The following is a 17,055-nucleotide window of genomic DNA, read 5'->3' on the forward strand; positions in this document are numbered from 1 at the left end:
GAGTTCAGACTTAACCTAGGTCTCAGGTTTTTCTATTTTAAACTATACTATATTGCCTTCACCATGTAGTAGATGGAAGCCATTGGAAATAGCAGGAACAATCATGGTAGTAGGGAGTTGGAGTAGGGGAAATAAAATTCATAATACATATCTTTTACTCCAAGAGAGTCTATCCAGTGTCCATGACAGGGAAAAAAGGTATTGAAACTTCCTGCACCAAACTCTTGGTAGTTACCCCTTCTGTATTCTCTAATTTCACCAAATTTCTTTCCTGGTGCTTTGAGTTGTGTACAAAAGGAGATTAGGAAAGGAAGCATAGAATTATAAAGCTGTTTACATCTCTTTGGAAGTTGCTAGAAAGAATCTAGCATCTTTAGAGACATTGGAAAGAATAGGCACATTTCTTTCATTTACATAATCTTTCAACCTCCTTCTCTCCACCTACTATTAAAGGCTAGAATCTTAAAGCAGACCCATGGTTGATGTCATGAGCCTTGAGCTGAAGAATAAAGGATAGAATCTTTCTGACCTGTGAATTTCTTGATCTTTTTCAATTTATGCTGCTTTGAAGTCTAGAGAGGCACAAAAAGAAAAAATAAAATCAGAAAACGTTCTAGGTTAGAGAATTTATCAACAGCACAGTCCATCTTATAGACACAAATATTAATACAGTGGGTATCCATAACCACAGCAACAATTATGACCCCATTCATTTATTCCTGAATCATTTCATGAGTACTTACTAAGTTCTAGGTATTATATCCAGTGCTGGGACAACAAAGATAAACATAATTCCTGTATTCTGAGAACTCACACTAATAAGGAAAACAGATGTCTAAACAGTCAAGTTACAATATTGTGTGGTAAATGCTGTAACAGAAATATAAGTGTTAGGGGCGCCTAGGTGGCTCAGTCGGTTAAGCATCTGACTCGATTTCAGCTCAGGTCATAATCTCATGATTCATGAGATTGAGCCATGAGGCAGGCTCCAGACTCCACACTAACAGCACAGAGCCAGACCCTGCTTGGGATTCTCTCCCTCTCTCTGCCCCTCCCCCGTGTGTGTGTGTGTGTGTGTGTGTGTGTGTGTGTGCGCGCGCGCGCGCGCGCATGTGCACACTCATTCTCTCTCTCCCTTTCAAAATAAATAAATAAACAAAACAAAAAAGAAATGCTAAAAAAAAAAAGAAAGAAAGAAATATAAGTGTTAGGGAATAAAGAGGACAGTAATTAACTGCCTGCGAGAGAAGGGAAAAATTACTCAAGAAGTTGCCATTTGTACTGGAGTTTGAAGAATCAGCAGAAGATTTTTGGATAAAGAAAGAGCATTCCAAACAAGTGGGAATATCACCAAGAAGATTATAAAGTAATGATTGTCAGGTGCCCTTTTGCTAAGTAGTGAGAGGCAAAGCTGAAAATGTAGATGGAAGCCAGATTTTGCCAAACAGTGGCATTTTTCTTTTATCCTGTAGGTCAGAATTTCCCAATCAGTAGTTTGTAAACTCCTGGGGTTGTTTTGTTTTGTTTTGTTTTGTTTTGTTTTGTTTTGTTTTGCAAGGGTGTTCCAGGTCATTTTAAAGGCATAAATGACATTTGTTACCCTTTCAAATAAAACGATTCTTATTTCTTCCTTTTGAATCAGGACATCAGTCTCTGAGAGTGTATTAGAAGAGCATACACAATATGATCCACAGTATTGCCAAATGGTTCAGCTAAGCAGTGTTGGACGGAAGTGTTGAAAGCAAGATTTCTTCCAAGAATGCTAGAGTGGTTCAACATAAGAAAGTAAATAAATGATATACCACATTAATAATATGAAGGGGGAAAAACTGAATGATTGTCTCAATTGATGGAGAAAAAGCATTGGCAAAATCCAACGCTCATTCATGATTTTTTTAAAAATGAAAACACTCAACAAAACTAGGGATAGAAGAAAACTTCTTCAATATAGTAAAGGGCATTTATGAAAAACCCATAAGTAATATCATTCTCAATAATAAAAGATTGAAAGGTTTCCCTTCAAGGTGGGGAACAGACAATGATGCTCATTTTCACTACTTCTTTAACATTGTACTGGAAACTCTAACCAAAGCAATTAATAATAAAAATAAAAGTCATCTAAATGGGAAAGGAAAATGTTAAACAATCTCTCTTCACAGATAACATAATCTTAGTTACAGAAAATCCTAAAAAATACACATAAACACACATACACAATTCTTTTAGAGCTAATAAAAGAATTTAGCAAAGTTACAGATACAATATCTGCACATAAAAAATCAGTTGTATTTCTATACACAAACAGTGAATAATCTGAAAAAGGAACTTAAGAAAATAATTCCATTTTTTTAGTATCAAAAAATAAAATACTTAGGAATAAATTTTGCTTTACTTAGAAATAAATTTAATCAAAGAAATGTAAGGCTTGTACCCTGAAAACTATAAAGCATTGTTGAAGAGATTAAAGAAGACCTAAATAAATGAAGACATCTCTTAACAATGGATTAGAAGATTTAACGTTGTTAAGATGGTTATATTCCTAAAGCAATTTGTAGATTCAGTTTAATCCCATCAAAATCCCAATGTCCTCTTTTGTAGAAATGGAAAAGCTGTTCTTAATATTCATATGGAACTCTAAGGGACTTGAATAACAAAAACAATCCTGAAAAAGAAGAATAAAGTTAGAGGACTCACACTTCCTGATTTTAAAGCTTTCGGTAAAGCTACAATAATCAAAATCATGTGTACTAGCATAAGGATAGACATATAGATCAATGGAATAGAATTGAGAATAGAAATAAATCCTCATATCCATCAATTGATTTTCATGGGTATCAAGACCATTCAATGGGGAAAGAATAGTCTTTTCAACAAATGGTGCTGGGACATCTGAATAGCCACATGCAAAAAAATGAATTTGAACCCTTATTTCGCATTATATACAAAAATTAAGTCAAAAAGTATCAAATAGCTAAACCAAAGAGCTAAAACTATAGTTTTATAGGGATGTGATCATTGGTTTTATGTTAATTTTACATTGTGGTAGTTAATTTTATGTATGAGGCTATGGTATTCAGTTGTGGCCAAATACTAGTCTAGATGTTGCTATGAACGTATTTTTTAGATGTGATTAAAATTTTTTTCATGTTTATTTTTGAGAGACAGAGAGAGACAGAGTGTGAGCAGGGGAGGGGGAGAGGGAGAGGGAGACCCAGAATCCAAAGCAGGCCCCAAGGCTCTGAGCTGTCAGCACAGAGCCTGATTTGGGGCTCAAACTCACAAATGGTGAGATCATGACCTGAGCCAAAGTCAGACGCTCAACCAACTGAGCCACCCAGGCGCCCCATCGATGCGATTAACATTTTTTAAAAGATTTTATTTTTAGGGGCGCCTGGGTGGCTCAGTCAGTTAAGCTTGGAGCTTGGACTCTGTCTCTCTCTCTGTTCCTCCCCCATTCATGCTGTGTCTCTTTCTGTCTCTCAAAAATAAACATTTAAAAAAATAATAAATAAATAAAAATAAAGATTTTATTTTTAAGTAAACTCTACACACAACATGGGGCTCCGACTCACAACCCCAAGATCAAGAGTCATAGGCTCTACCTACTGAGCCAGCCAAGAGCCCCTAGATGTGATTAACATCCAAAATCAGTAGACTTTAAGCAAAGCAGATTACCCTCCATAATGTAGGCGGGCATCTTCCAATCAGTTGTTGGCCTTAGAGCAGATTGTGTGAGTTTTTCTGAAAAGGAAGGAATTCTGCCTCAAGATTGAAACATATGTTGAGGGGCGCCTGGGTGGCGCAGTCGGTTAAGCGTCCGACTTCAGCCAGGTCACGATCTCGCGGTCCGGGAGTTCAAGCCCCGCGTCAGGCTCTGGGCTGATGGCTCGGAGCCTGGAGCCTGTTTCCGATTCTGTGTCTCCCTCTCTCTCTCTGCCCCTCCCCCGTTCATGCTCTGTCTCTCTCTGTCCCAAAAATAAATAAACGTTGAAAAAAAAAAATTAAAAAAAAAAAGAAACATATGTTGAATAACTATGCTGTATACCTGAAACTAATGTAACATTGTGTGTCAACTATATTTCAGTTAAAAAATAATTTAATTTAATTTAATTAATTTTTTTAAAAGATCAAAACATAGGGGCGCCTGGGTGGCGCAGTCGGTTAAGCGTCCGACTTCAGCCAGGTCACGATCTCGTGGTCCGTGAGTTCGAGCCCCGCGTCGGGCTCTGGGCTGATGGCTCAGAGCCTGGAGCCTGTTTCCGATTCTGTGTCTCCTTCTCTCTCTGCCCCTCCCCCGTTCATGCTCTGTCTCTCTCTGTCCCAAAAATAAATAAACGTTGAAAAAAAAAAAAAAAAAAAAAAAAAGATCAAAACATAGAAACCCTGCCTGAGTTCCTAGCCTGCCCCAAGGATTTTGGATTTGTCAGCTCTCACAGTATATCAGCCAATTCTTCAAAATCTCTTCTCCTCTCATTTCTCTCTCTCTCCCTCTCTCTCTCTCTCATGTGCATGAGTGTCTCTGTGTGCTGTTATAGTAAAGAACATAACTGGTGTTTGTCCCAGATTCCTGACATAGAGCTTTAAAAACCCTTGGAATTTCCTGAGTGATAGGAATGCCTTGGTTATACTAATGAGGTAGAAAGGTTACTTCTCCCTTTACTTTAGGAAACTGAAATAAACTTGCTTCTAAAATCTGATAAAGACATTACTAGAAAGGAAAATTACAGACCAATCTCTTTCAAGAACACAGATGCAAAAATCCTAAACTTAATACCAGCAAACTTAATCAAACAATATATAAAAAGGATCATGAACAATATCACAAACCTGTTATGTTTATTTCAGGAATTCACAGTTGCCTTAATATTTTAAAAATTCATTGTAATTCAGCACTTTAGTAGAATAAACAAGAAGAACCATATGAACATCTCTTTTTTTTTTTGAAGTTTAATTATTTTTGAGAGAGAGAGAGAGAGACAGGATGGGGGAAGGGGCAGAGAGGGAGAGAGAGAGAGAATCCCAAGCAGGGCCATTGCTGTCAGAGCAGAGCTCAACATGAGGTCCCATCTCACAAACCTGGAGATCATGACCTGAGCAAAAATCACGAGTCAGATGCTTAACTGACTGAGCCACCCAGATACCCCCATACAAACATTTTTTTTTTGTGTTTATTTATTTTTGAAAGAGAGAGAGAGACACACACACACATACACACACACACACACACACACACACACACACACACACAGTGTGAGTGGGGGAGGGGCGGGGGGGGAGAGAGACAGACAGACAGAGACAGACACAGAGAGAGGATCTGAAGCAGGCTCTGTGCTGACAGCAGAGAATCCAATGCAGGGCTGGAACTCACAACCTGAGCCGAAGTCAGACACTTAACCATATGAACCACCCAGGTACCCCTTGAACATCTTAATAGAGGCAGAAAAAGCACTTGATAAAATCCAATACGCATTCATGCTAAAATTCTTAGCAAACCAGAAATAAAAGGGAACTTCCTTCATCTGCTAAACAATATTAGCAAAAACCACACAGTAAATATTACACATAAATAAAACTTTCCTCTATGTAAAAAAAAAAAAAAAAAAAAAAAAAAGAAGATAAAAATCCCCATTATCCATTGAACATCGTACTGGGAATCCTAGCCTATACAATAGAGCAAAGAAAAGAAATAAAATTCATAAGGCTTAGAAAGGAAGGAATAAAGCTATCATATGCAGACAATATGATTGTGTAGAATATCACAATATGCTTTTGGAAAAGCATCTACTGATAAATTTTTAGGATTGATAAGCAAATTTAGCAAGATTTTTAGGTAAAAGGTCAATATAGAAATATTTATTTTTTATTTAAGAGAGAGAGAGCTTGAGTGGGGGAGAGAGGCAGAGGGGCAGAGAGAGAGAGAGAGAAGAGAATCTTAAGCAGGATCCACCCTCAGTGTGTAGCCCAACATGGGGCTCCATCCCACAACCTGGAAATCATGACCTAAGCTGAAATCCAGAGTTGGCCACTCAACTGACTGAGCCACCCAGGTGCCCCGAAAGATCTATTTTATTTCCAACTATTGATATTATTTAGCAAATGGCATTTTTTATTATTTAAAGATTTCATTTTTAAGTAATCTCTACACCCAACATGGAGCTTGAATTTACAACTCTGAAATCAAAAGTCACATGCTCTAATGACTGAGCCTGGCATGTGCCCCTAGAAAATGACATTTAAAATACCACACAAAGCCAACATTATGTGCCTCCTGATGATCATCATTACCTATGAAATAATCCCACCCCCCCCCCCAAAAAAAAGTAATTCTGATAAGTCTTAGATCCAACTTCTCCATCTACAGGAAATACAGAAGACAGTGGAACATGTTAAATAACAACATGGGTATTTAATCAGTAAATATCTGCCTACAAAACTGTAGAGGACAGAGGCACCTGGGTGGCTCAGTTGGTTAAGCATCTGACTTGATTTCAGCTCGGGTTTTGTAAGATGGGATTTTCTCTCCCTCTCTCTGCTCCTCCCCAGCTTGTACTCTCTTTTTCTCTCTCTCAAAATAAATAAACATTAAAAAAAAATTTCTAGGGGTGCCTCAGTGCCTCAGTTGGTTAAACCTCCGACTTCGGCTCAGGTCATGATCTCACGGGTTCGTGGGTTCCAGCCTGGCATCGGGCTCTATGTTGACAGCTGGGAGCCTGGAGCCTGCTTTGGACTCTGTGTCTCCCTCTTTCTCTGCCCCTCCCCCTCTCGCGCTCTGTCTTTCTCTGTCTCTCAAAAATAAATAAATTTGTTTTTAAATTTAAATTTTAAATTAAATTTAATTTAAAAATTTTTAAAAACAATAAACACAGCAACCAATCTCAATATGTGAACCTTATTTAGATCTTGAGTCAAACAAACTATAAAAAATAATTTATATCATTTATGAGACAATTGGAATTTGAATACTGATGGATATTTGATGGTATTCAAAGATTATTGTTAAGTTTTTAGACATAATAATAACATTGTGATTAAAATATTGTGATTATTTCTTTTTAAAGAGTCCTTACCTTTTAGGTATACATATTTAATTATGAATGAAATTATATTATCTGAGATTTGCTTGAAAATAATGTCAGAGTTGAAGCTGGGTGATGGGATCACGATTCCATCGAATTCATTATACACTTCTTTTTTTTTTAAGTTTATTTATTTATTTTGAGAGACCGTGTGAGCATCAGCTGGGGAGAGGTAGAGAGATGGGGAGAGAAAGAATCCCAAGCAAGCTCCATGTTGTCAACATGAAGCCTGATGTGGGGCTTGAACTTACAAACCGTGAGATCATGACCTGAGTCGAAATCCAGTCAGACAATCAACCAACTAAGCCACCCAGGCACCCCTATTCATTATACACTTCTACATGCTTTTGATTTGTTTAAAAATTTCCCTAATAAAGATGAAAAGAATCATTTACTATAGCTTCATAAAACCCTCTTTATTGAAAACTAAATTTTATTAAGAGAAATTAGGAAGGCTTAAATAAATGGAGAGACACACACATTTGTGAACAGAAGACTCATTATTTTTAGTATGTCAATTATCCTTAATCTGACCCATAAATTTGATGCAATTCCAATCAAAATCCTGCATGTTTTTGCGTGACAATTAACAGGATGATTCAAAAATTTATATAGAAATGCCAATGACTGAGAATAACTAAGACAATTGTGAAGAAGATAAAAGTGGTAAGACACAACCAAATTTCAAGACTTACCACAAAGCCACATTAATAAATACAGTGAGGTATTGTGCAAAGATAGACTAACGTAGCAAAATGAAGAGTCCTGAGACAGACCCACACATGTATACATTTACCTGATTTATGTGTACTAATACAATGCAAGGAAAAAAATTGATGGTATTTTCAATAAATGCTGCTGGAAGAAAGTGCTAGGATTTAGAGTGGGCTGATGAGGCAGAGTCATACAAGTGGAGGGTCAGATTTAAAAATTCTGATATTTTGTTCATCATAGATTTTCCACATTAATTTTGATTTGTAAATAACATTGTATTAAATATTACCTTGATTACTAAGGGGTTTTTTTGGTGCCCCTTCAATTGTGTGCCCAAGGCGAATGCCTCACTCATCTCACCCTACTTCCTGCCCCACTGAAGGAATTGGATATTTCTCTAGAGTTTAAAAAAAAAAAAAAAAAGAACTTCAATACATTATACCATAGACAAATTACACCATACACAAAAAGTAACTTGAGATGGATCATAGACCTTAATGTAAAAGAAAAAAAGAAAGAAAGAAACCTAGAAGACTATCGTCATAGCCTGGGGACTGGCAAAGATTTCTTACATTGGAAACAACAACAAAAAAGGCCTCACAGTAAAAGTAAAAACTGATACACTGGATTTCATTAAAATTAAGAACTTCTGTTCATTAATACACCATTGTGAGTGAAAAGATAAGCCACGGAGTGGGAGTGTTTATTTTTCATACCTATAGCAGACAAACAACTCATATCTATAATATTTAAAGAATTCCCACAAATTAATAAGTAAAAGGCTGACAACCCAATCATTAAAAATGGGCAAAAAATTGGACAGGCAGATCACAAAAGAGGATTTTCAAATGGCCAAAAAACATAGGAAGTTTCTCAATATCATTAGCAATCAGGGAAATGTGCATTAAAACCACAAAGCAAGCATAATACCTGGAGTGTCTAAAATTAATAAGTTCGACAAAGTCAAGGGTTAACAAGAATGTGGAAAAACTAGAACTCTCATACTCTATTAATGGAAGTATAAACTGGTATAATCACTTTAGAGAACTGTTTGCTATCATCTACTAAAATTAAACATAGCAGGGGTGTCTGGGGTGGTTCAGTCAGTTAAGTGTGTATATACACATGTTCTTGATCCATTCACGTACCAATAGATGTATAATTTTATTTTTACAAGGTTCAAGAAGAGGCAAATTAATCCATGACCATAGACATCAGAATAGAGGTTGCCTCTGAGTGGGAGGAGAACAGACTAGAAAAGATCATGAAGGAACTCTCCATGATTATAGCAATATTATAAGCTTGATTGGGGTGCTAGTTAATGGGTATATAAATTTATCAAAACTCATCAAACTGTACACATAAGATCTGTGCATTTTGCTGTATATCATCATGCTTGACTGAAAAGTATATTTGACAAAAAAGCTTTTTCTTACATACATAGGTACTAAGAAAGTTTATTAATTATGTAGCAAGGTGACACTGAGTAATTTACACTACACTTTGTTTTCTTGCTACATCCTTCTGGGAAAGAAACTGCTGTTTCCTCTCACCAAAGAGGGCAGCTAGGCCTTTGTTCTTAAGGTCTTGGTTCCCCTAATCCATGGCAGGGAGTTAAGTTTCACATGCTGAAAAAATTAGCAGGAATGTAAGAGACACCCCTCATCTAAGACTAGATCTGTGGGGGGTTTTAAGCTGAATTGTGCCAGAGGCTTAGTGTTTAGTGCTTTCAGGGTTGAGAAGAAAAGGAAGCTGGCTCCCTGAAATGGAAACAACACTGAGGCTGCTGATACACCAGAATAGTGAGGCCCTGAGCATGGTGGGATTTAGCCCTCCTGGTGTTAACATCTCAGATGTAGTATACTGAGGACTTTAGAAAACGTCTCTGTGACCAAGCTTGGCACAAAGGCATTGAGCCACAGTTTTTGCCTTCAGATGGCAAGGAAAAAAGCAACACTTATTCCCATGGTTTAAGGACCTGATCCTCTGCCATTTTGGACAAATGGCACAAACTCCAGAGTTCTTGGGGCGCCTGGGTGGCTCAGTCAGTTAAGCTTCAGACTTTGGCTCAGGTCATGATCTTGGGGTTCATGAGTTCAAGCCCTACGTGAGGCTGTGTGCTGACAGCTCAGAGTCTGGAACCTGCTTCAGATTCTGTGTCTCCCTCTCTCTCTGCCCCTCCCCTACTCAGGTTCTCTCTCTCTCTCTCTCTCTCTCTCTCTCTCTCTCTCTCTCAAAAATACACAAACATTTAAAAAAATTAAAAAAAAAAAAACAAACTCCAAACTTCTTATACAAAACAAGGGTTGGGGAGTTAAAACTGATACTGGACTTTTTTGCCAACCTAGGTGATAGGAGGTTTAAACTAGATTAAACTTGATAACAGACAAGGAAATATATTTGCCCTTTTTTTATACCTAAATGTTGTGGAACAATTCGTACCTGTCCAAGTCAATTAGATATCATGCATCACTTGTTACATGGGGAAAAAGTGGACTTTGTCTTTTCTCTTTCTCTTAAAGATGGTATTAAAGTGAACTTTGCAATTTTAAAAACCATGCCGTTTTAAAATGAAATATTATTGTCTACAGCCATACCACCCTGAACGTGCCCAATCTCGTCTAAAATGAAATATTATTTACCTAAAGTCATTTACCATATATGATGAAAAAGAGATAAAAATGATGTTTAAATTCCCAAGGGGGTTGACAAACTTTTGACAATGAAAGAAGTTTGAGGGTCAAACCAGGTTGGGAAATGCTGTTGCAGGCAGAGGATGCTGAGAGATTTTATTCATTTAGTTAGTTACTTTTGGCAGAGTGACGCAATCAGCTGCAGGAAGTTTTGTGTGGGTGGTTTTTGTCTTGTAGAGTCAGGGTCTCTTTATGCACTAGGCTGAAAAAAGTTTGCAGGAGACAAGCTAGCATACATGAAGTCTTAGTTAAGGCAATAATAATCTGGATTGTTGTATCTGAGAGATGTTTCTGAGAAAAAAACTGAAAAGACTTTGTGGCCAAATACATTGACAACTATATCTATCTCCAAGGTCTGGAAGGTAGGCTCGTGCTGTCCAATAGATTTTTTTCTCTGACGATGGACATATTCTATTTCCGCTCTGTCCAATATGATAATCTCTAGCCACATGTGACAGTGAAATGTCAATAGGGCAATGAAGGAACTGAATTTTAAATTTTATGTGATTTGATTAATTTAAATTTAAATGGCCACAGGTGGTCAGTGGATACCAGATTGGAAAGCACAGGTCTATACCATTAATTTGAGTGGCTAGATGAATATCTCCACATAAATTTTACAAGCACTTCAAACGTAATAGTTCATGTTCCGCCTCCTACCACACTCACAACTTCTGTCTAATGTTTCCTACATCGTTCAAAATGCCATCATCTTGCCATTCACTCAGGGTTAAAGTTGAGGGTTAAAGTTGAGAAGTCATTTATTCATTTCACCAACATATAGGGAGCACTTACTAAATGCCATGCAGCATACTAGGCACAGGGGATACAAAGATAAGTACAGTCCTTGTAGGAAAACAATGATAATATTCATAATTAACTCTTGTATTTGAGATCCAATCAGGAAAAAAAGATTCACTCCCTTCTCTCTCTTTCTGCTTTACTTTCCACATCCAAACTTTCACCACAATACCTCCCTGAGGGCAAAGATTTTTGTCCCTTGCATTTACTGCTGTATCCATTGTGTCTACAGTAGCACCTTGTATATGGTGGTAGTGGGTGATAAACATTTGAGGAATGTATCCAGGACCTCTCTCCTACCTTTCTGATCTAATTCTTTAACTCCCTTTCCCCTTCTTCCCACTACATCATTAATAGAGCCTCCGATTGGATTAGCTACCCAGGCAACTGCCATAGATGCTTCCTGGAGTTATTTTAAAGCTTTCCTCTCAAAATGTGGTCCTGAGTCAGTCAGGTTACAGGATACAAAATCACCATACAGAAATCCACTACATTTATATACACGAATAATGAACCGTAGAAAGAGAAATTAAGAAAACAATCCCATTTACAATTGCACCAAAAATAATAGAATACCTAGGATTAAACTTAGGAGGTCAAAGACCTGCACTCAGAAAACTATAAAACACTGATGAAAAAACTGGAGATGGCACAAATGGAAAGGCATTCCATGCTCATGGCTCAGAAGAACAAATATTGTTAAATATTTGTTAACAATTGTTAACAAATATTGTTAAAATGTCCATACTACCCAAAGCAATCTACAGATTTCATGCAATCCCTATCAAAATACCAATAGCATTTTTCACAAAACTAGAATAAACAATCATGCAATGTATATGGAACCACAAAAGGCCACGAACAGCCAAAGCAATCTTGAAAACACACACACCCACATACCCACAAATCTAGAGATACCACAATTCCACATTTCAAGATATACTAAAAAGCTATAGTAATCAAAACAGTGTGGTATTGGCACCAAAAACAGACACAGAGATCAAAGGAACAGAATAGAAAGCTCAGAAATAAACCCATGATTATATGGTCAAGTAATCCTCAACAAAGGAGGCAAGAATATGCAGTGGGGAAAAGACAGTCTGTTAAACAAATGGTGTTGGGAAAACTGGACGTTTACATGCAAAAGAATGAAACTGGACCATTTTCTTACACCATACACAAAAATAAACTCAAAATGGATTAAGGACCTGAATGTGAAACCTGAAACCAAAAAAATCCTTGAAAAAAGCACAGGCAGTAATTTGACATTGACCACAGCGACATTTTTCTAGATATGTCTCCTGAGGCAAGGGAAACAAAAGCAAAAATAAACTATTGGGACTACATCAAAACAAAAAGCTTCTGCACAGTGAAGGAAGCAATCAATGAAACTAAAAGACAACCTACTGAATGGGAGAAGATATTTGCAAATGACATATCCGATAAAGTGTATCTAAAATTCATAAAGAGCTTACAAAACGCAACACCAAAACCCACAAATAATCCAATTAAAAACGGGCAGAAGAGATGAATAGACATTTCTCCAAAGATGACATACAGATGGCCAGTAGACACATGAAAAGATGGTCAAAATCACTCATCATCAGGGAAATGAAAATCAAAACTACTATAAGCTATCACCTCACACCTGTCAGAATGGCTAAAATCAGTAACACAAGAAACAAGTATTGGCAAGGATGTGGAGAAAAAGGAACTCTCACGCACCGATGGTGAGAATCCAAACAGGTGCAGCCACTATGAAAACCAGTATGAAGGTCTCTCAAAAAATTAAAAATAGAATTAACATATAATCCAGTAATTGTACTATTGAGTATTTACCCCAAAACTATGAAAATGCTAATTTGAAAGGGTATATGCACACTATGTTTATAGCAACATTATTTACTATAGGCAAATTACGAAAGCAGCTCAAGTGTCCATTGAAAGATGAATCCGTAAAGAATATGTGGTATACAGATACAATGGAATTCAGGCATAAAAAAGAATGAAATGATGCCATTTGCAACAGCATGGATGGATCTAGAGAGTATAACGCTAGGTGAAATAAACCAGGCAGAGAAAGACAAATTCTACATGATTTCACTCATATGTGGAACTTAAGAAACAAAACAAAAGAACAAAGGAAAAATAAAAAGACAAACCATGGGGCACTTGAGTGGCTCAGTTGGTTAAGCGTCCCACTTCAGTTCAGGTCATCATCTCACAGTTTGTGAGTTCAAGCCCCACATTGGGCTCTGTACTGACAGCGCAGACAGAGCCTGCTTCAGATCCTCTGTCTCCCTCTCTCTGCCCCTCATCCTGCTCCCAAAAATAAATAAACATTTTGAAAAAAAAAAAAAAAAGGACAAACCAAAAAACAGACCCAAGTATAAAGGGTTTTTTTTAAATGTTTATTTTTGAGAGAGAGGGGGGACACAGTGTGAGCAGGGGAGAGGCAGAGAGAGAGGGAGACACAGAATCTGAAGCAAGCTCCAGGCTCTGAGCTGTCAGCACACAGCCCCACATGGGGCTCGAACTCGTGAACCCCAAGATCATGACCTGAGCCAAAGTCCGATGCTTAACAGATTGATCCACCCAGGCGCCCCCCCCCCCCCGACTCTTAACTATAGAGAACAAATAGATGGTTATCAGAGGGGAGGTGTGGGGAGGGGATGGGTGAAATAGGTGAAGGGGATTAAGAGTACACTTATCATGATGAGCACTGGGTAATGTATAAAATTGTTGACTCATTACATTGTATACTTGAAACTAATATAATACTGTATGTTAACTATACTGGAATTAAAATTTAAAACTAAACTAAACTAACTAAAATAAAATAAAATAAAATAAAATAAAATAAAATAAAAGTTTCTTCCTTAAAAGAAAAAAAGTGTGGTCCTTGGTCCAACAGCAGTAGCATCACCTGGGAGCTTGTTACAAAGGCAGAATCTCAATCCCTACCCCACAGCTACTAAATCAGAATCTACTTTTTTTTTTTATTTTTAAGTTTATTTATTTATTTATTTATTTATTTATTTATTTATTTATTTTGAGAGAGAGAGAGAGAGAGAGAGAGAGAGACAATGAGTAGGGGAGAGGCAGAGAGAGAGAGAGAATCCCAAGCAGGCTTCATACTGTCAGTGCAGAGCCCGATGCGGGGCTCAAATTCACAAACTGGTAGAGTATGATCTGAGCCGAAATCCAGAGTCAGATGCTTAACTGAGAGCCGGGCACCCCCCCCCCCCATTCTACTTTTTAACAAGACCCCCAGCTGATTGATTCATATGCGTGTAACAGTTTGAGAAGCACTGCTCTAAAGCACGGATCTAAGCACATTTTTACCCGGCTCTAAGATCTTCGACATCTTTCAACTGCATACAGAATTAATATTTATAGGAAGTGTTCAGCTTGGCATTCAAAGCCCTCCACAATGTCATCTCTATCAATTTTCCAAACTTTTCTCTCACTGTGCTCCCTATACTTCTACACTCCCATCCGTTTAAGTTCAAGCACATCTCTTCAAACACATCCAACACTCTTCAGCTTCCCATGCTTTCCCCCCATCTATTCCTTCCATCTGGAAGGTCTTCACTACTCTCCTTCATCCACACTATCCACCCTCAAAGCCCTACCCTTCCTCTGAAGCACAACTCAAACCTGAGCTATCCCAGAGGCATTTTATAGATCACCCTGCTTCAAAAGACTCTCTTTACCTCCCACCTCTTCAGCAATATTTATACTTCTATTAATTCATCATTTCCTCTTTCCTTGTGTTATGTACATATCTGACTGCCTGTCTCCCCCACTTCACCTCGAGCTCCTAGAAGGTGGGGATGGTGTTTTATTCTTCCTCAATGTCTAGTACACCGCCATATATAAATGGTGTTCAAGGTTTGTTGAAATAAACTGAAGCAGGGGGTGCACCTGTGTAGCTCAGTTGGTTAAGCATCCGACTCTTGATCTTGGCTCAGGTCATGATCTCACAGTTAGTGAGATGGGAGTCCCAAACTGGGCTCTGCACTGACATCGCAGAGCTTGCTTGGGATTCCCTCTCACCCTCTCTCTTCCCGTCCCCCACTCATGCATGCGTGTTCACTCTCTCAAAATAAATAAATATCTAAAAGAAAAAGAAATAAACTGAAGGGAAGAGGATTGAGCATGACTTATAGGAAGACATCCATAGGCCCTATCTCAACTCCCCTCTTCCCCCCACCTAATTCCTCCCATGGTCCAAGACGTAGGGGTTTCCACGGCTTCAGGGGCAGGGACAGGGAGCAGTGAATTTCAAGGGACTGTTGCATTACATACCTCTGAGCCTGCCTTGACTGCCACATGCTCTGTGCTCTGTTTCCAAGAAAACAGCCCCCAAAGCCCCCAAACAAGGAAGCCAAATAATAGTGGAAGGCTGACATATGATGGCAGTGGGATGGCCAGCCCCCAAATTGGCGCCATTACTCAACCCCATGCCCCTCTCAGCCAAACAGTGTTTTCCCTCAAGGTTTTGACTATATATGACATCACAATGGACATTCCAAGGTAAACCTGACAGGGCCCAGCCAATGTGCACGCTACCCAAGTGTCTCTTCTGAGCCATGCCCATCTGCTGCTCCTTTTTGCAGCTGCTCGCAGGCTCTGTCCTGACAGCCAATGCTCAGGGAAGACCTCCTTTACAATTCCACTAAGATTGGGCTGGAAAACTTGGCATAAAGAGTATGGAAGCAAAATATTAAAGAAGGCCTTCCATGTGGCCTGTCTTGCCCTATAAGCATCTTCTCTGGAACTAGTCATTCCCTAGAGTCCAGGTATGGTGTCATATGTTCCCAGTTACAAATTAGAATAGAGGGTCAAGTACATTTAAGAAATCTAGGATATCTTCAGTAGATACTCTCAGAAAATCTGATATATATGGTTTCCCAACTCCAAGGTTTGACACATTTCTTAGTTGCTATAGCATTGAAACAGAGAAGAGATGTCACATAGGGAAATTAAATCACCTTAGAGGATTGCTGTATTCCAGAATCCATGGTCTCATTTTCCAAGTCTAGAACATATATTATGTCATTACACCCAGAGTTAACTGGATTCTCTATGGTTAATTCACTGTAAACAAAATTTATAAGGCATTAACTTGTGCTATAATCAAGAGAAATAAAACTGGCCAGGACATTTTTTTTTTCTTATAGGAAAGTTAATCTGGAAAATCAATTCAATTAAATAACTACTGAATAAAAGGTACTGTTTTAGAAAAAGACAATCATCATGTGGGGCGCCTGGGTGGCTCAGTTGGTTAAGCGTCTGACTTCAGCTCAGGTCATGATCTCACAGTCTGTGAGTTCAAGCCCCAGGTCAGGCTCTGTGCTGGCAGCTCAGAGCCTAGAGCCTGTTTTGGATTCTGTGTCTCCCTCCCTCTCTGCCCCTCCCCCGTTCATGCTCTGTCTCTCTCTGTCTCAAAAATAAATAAAAACATTTAAAAAAATTTTTTTAAAAAGACAATCATGGTCTCTCAGTCTCTCACCTTATAGAATTTTCAGTCTACTGGGGCAGCCAAAGTAATATTCTCAAAAAGTCCATCAATAAGGAAGTGGTTAAATACACATGCTATGTCCATATTATGAAATACTTTGCAGTCACTATAAAAATCATAATTATAAAGAATTATACTTGTCATGCTGAGCACATACTATATGGCAGGTGCTAGTATATGCCAGCCTAGAGTTCTAAGGTTAGGGATGGAGATACTGTTTTGGTTCTTTTTTCCTTTTTTCCTT

General features: G+C 38.1%; 1 protein-coding gene across 1 annotated transcript in view; it reads right to left on the reverse strand.

The window, feature by feature from the left end:
• Positions 1-15,739, reverse strand: part of CA3H2orf16 (chromosome A3 C2orf16 homolog) — a 34,970-nt gene extending 19,231 nt beyond the window's left edge. The window contains exons 1-2 of the mRNA XM_047852536.1: positions 15,596-15,739; positions 494-572 (exon numbers count right to left, since the gene is read on the reverse strand). Coding sequence (XP_047708492.1) covers positions 494-572; positions 15,596-15,739 — 223 coding nt within the window. The remainder of the gene's footprint in view (positions 1-493; positions 573-15,595) is intronic.
• Positions 15,740-17,055: the final 1,316 nt, after the last annotated feature.

Source organism: Prionailurus viverrinus, chromosome A3 (genome assembly GCF_022837055.1).
Source record: "Prionailurus viverrinus isolate Anna chromosome A3, UM_Priviv_1.0, whole genome shotgun sequence".
Taxonomy (NCBI): domain Eukaryota; kingdom Metazoa; phylum Chordata; class Mammalia; order Carnivora; family Felidae; genus Prionailurus; species Prionailurus viverrinus.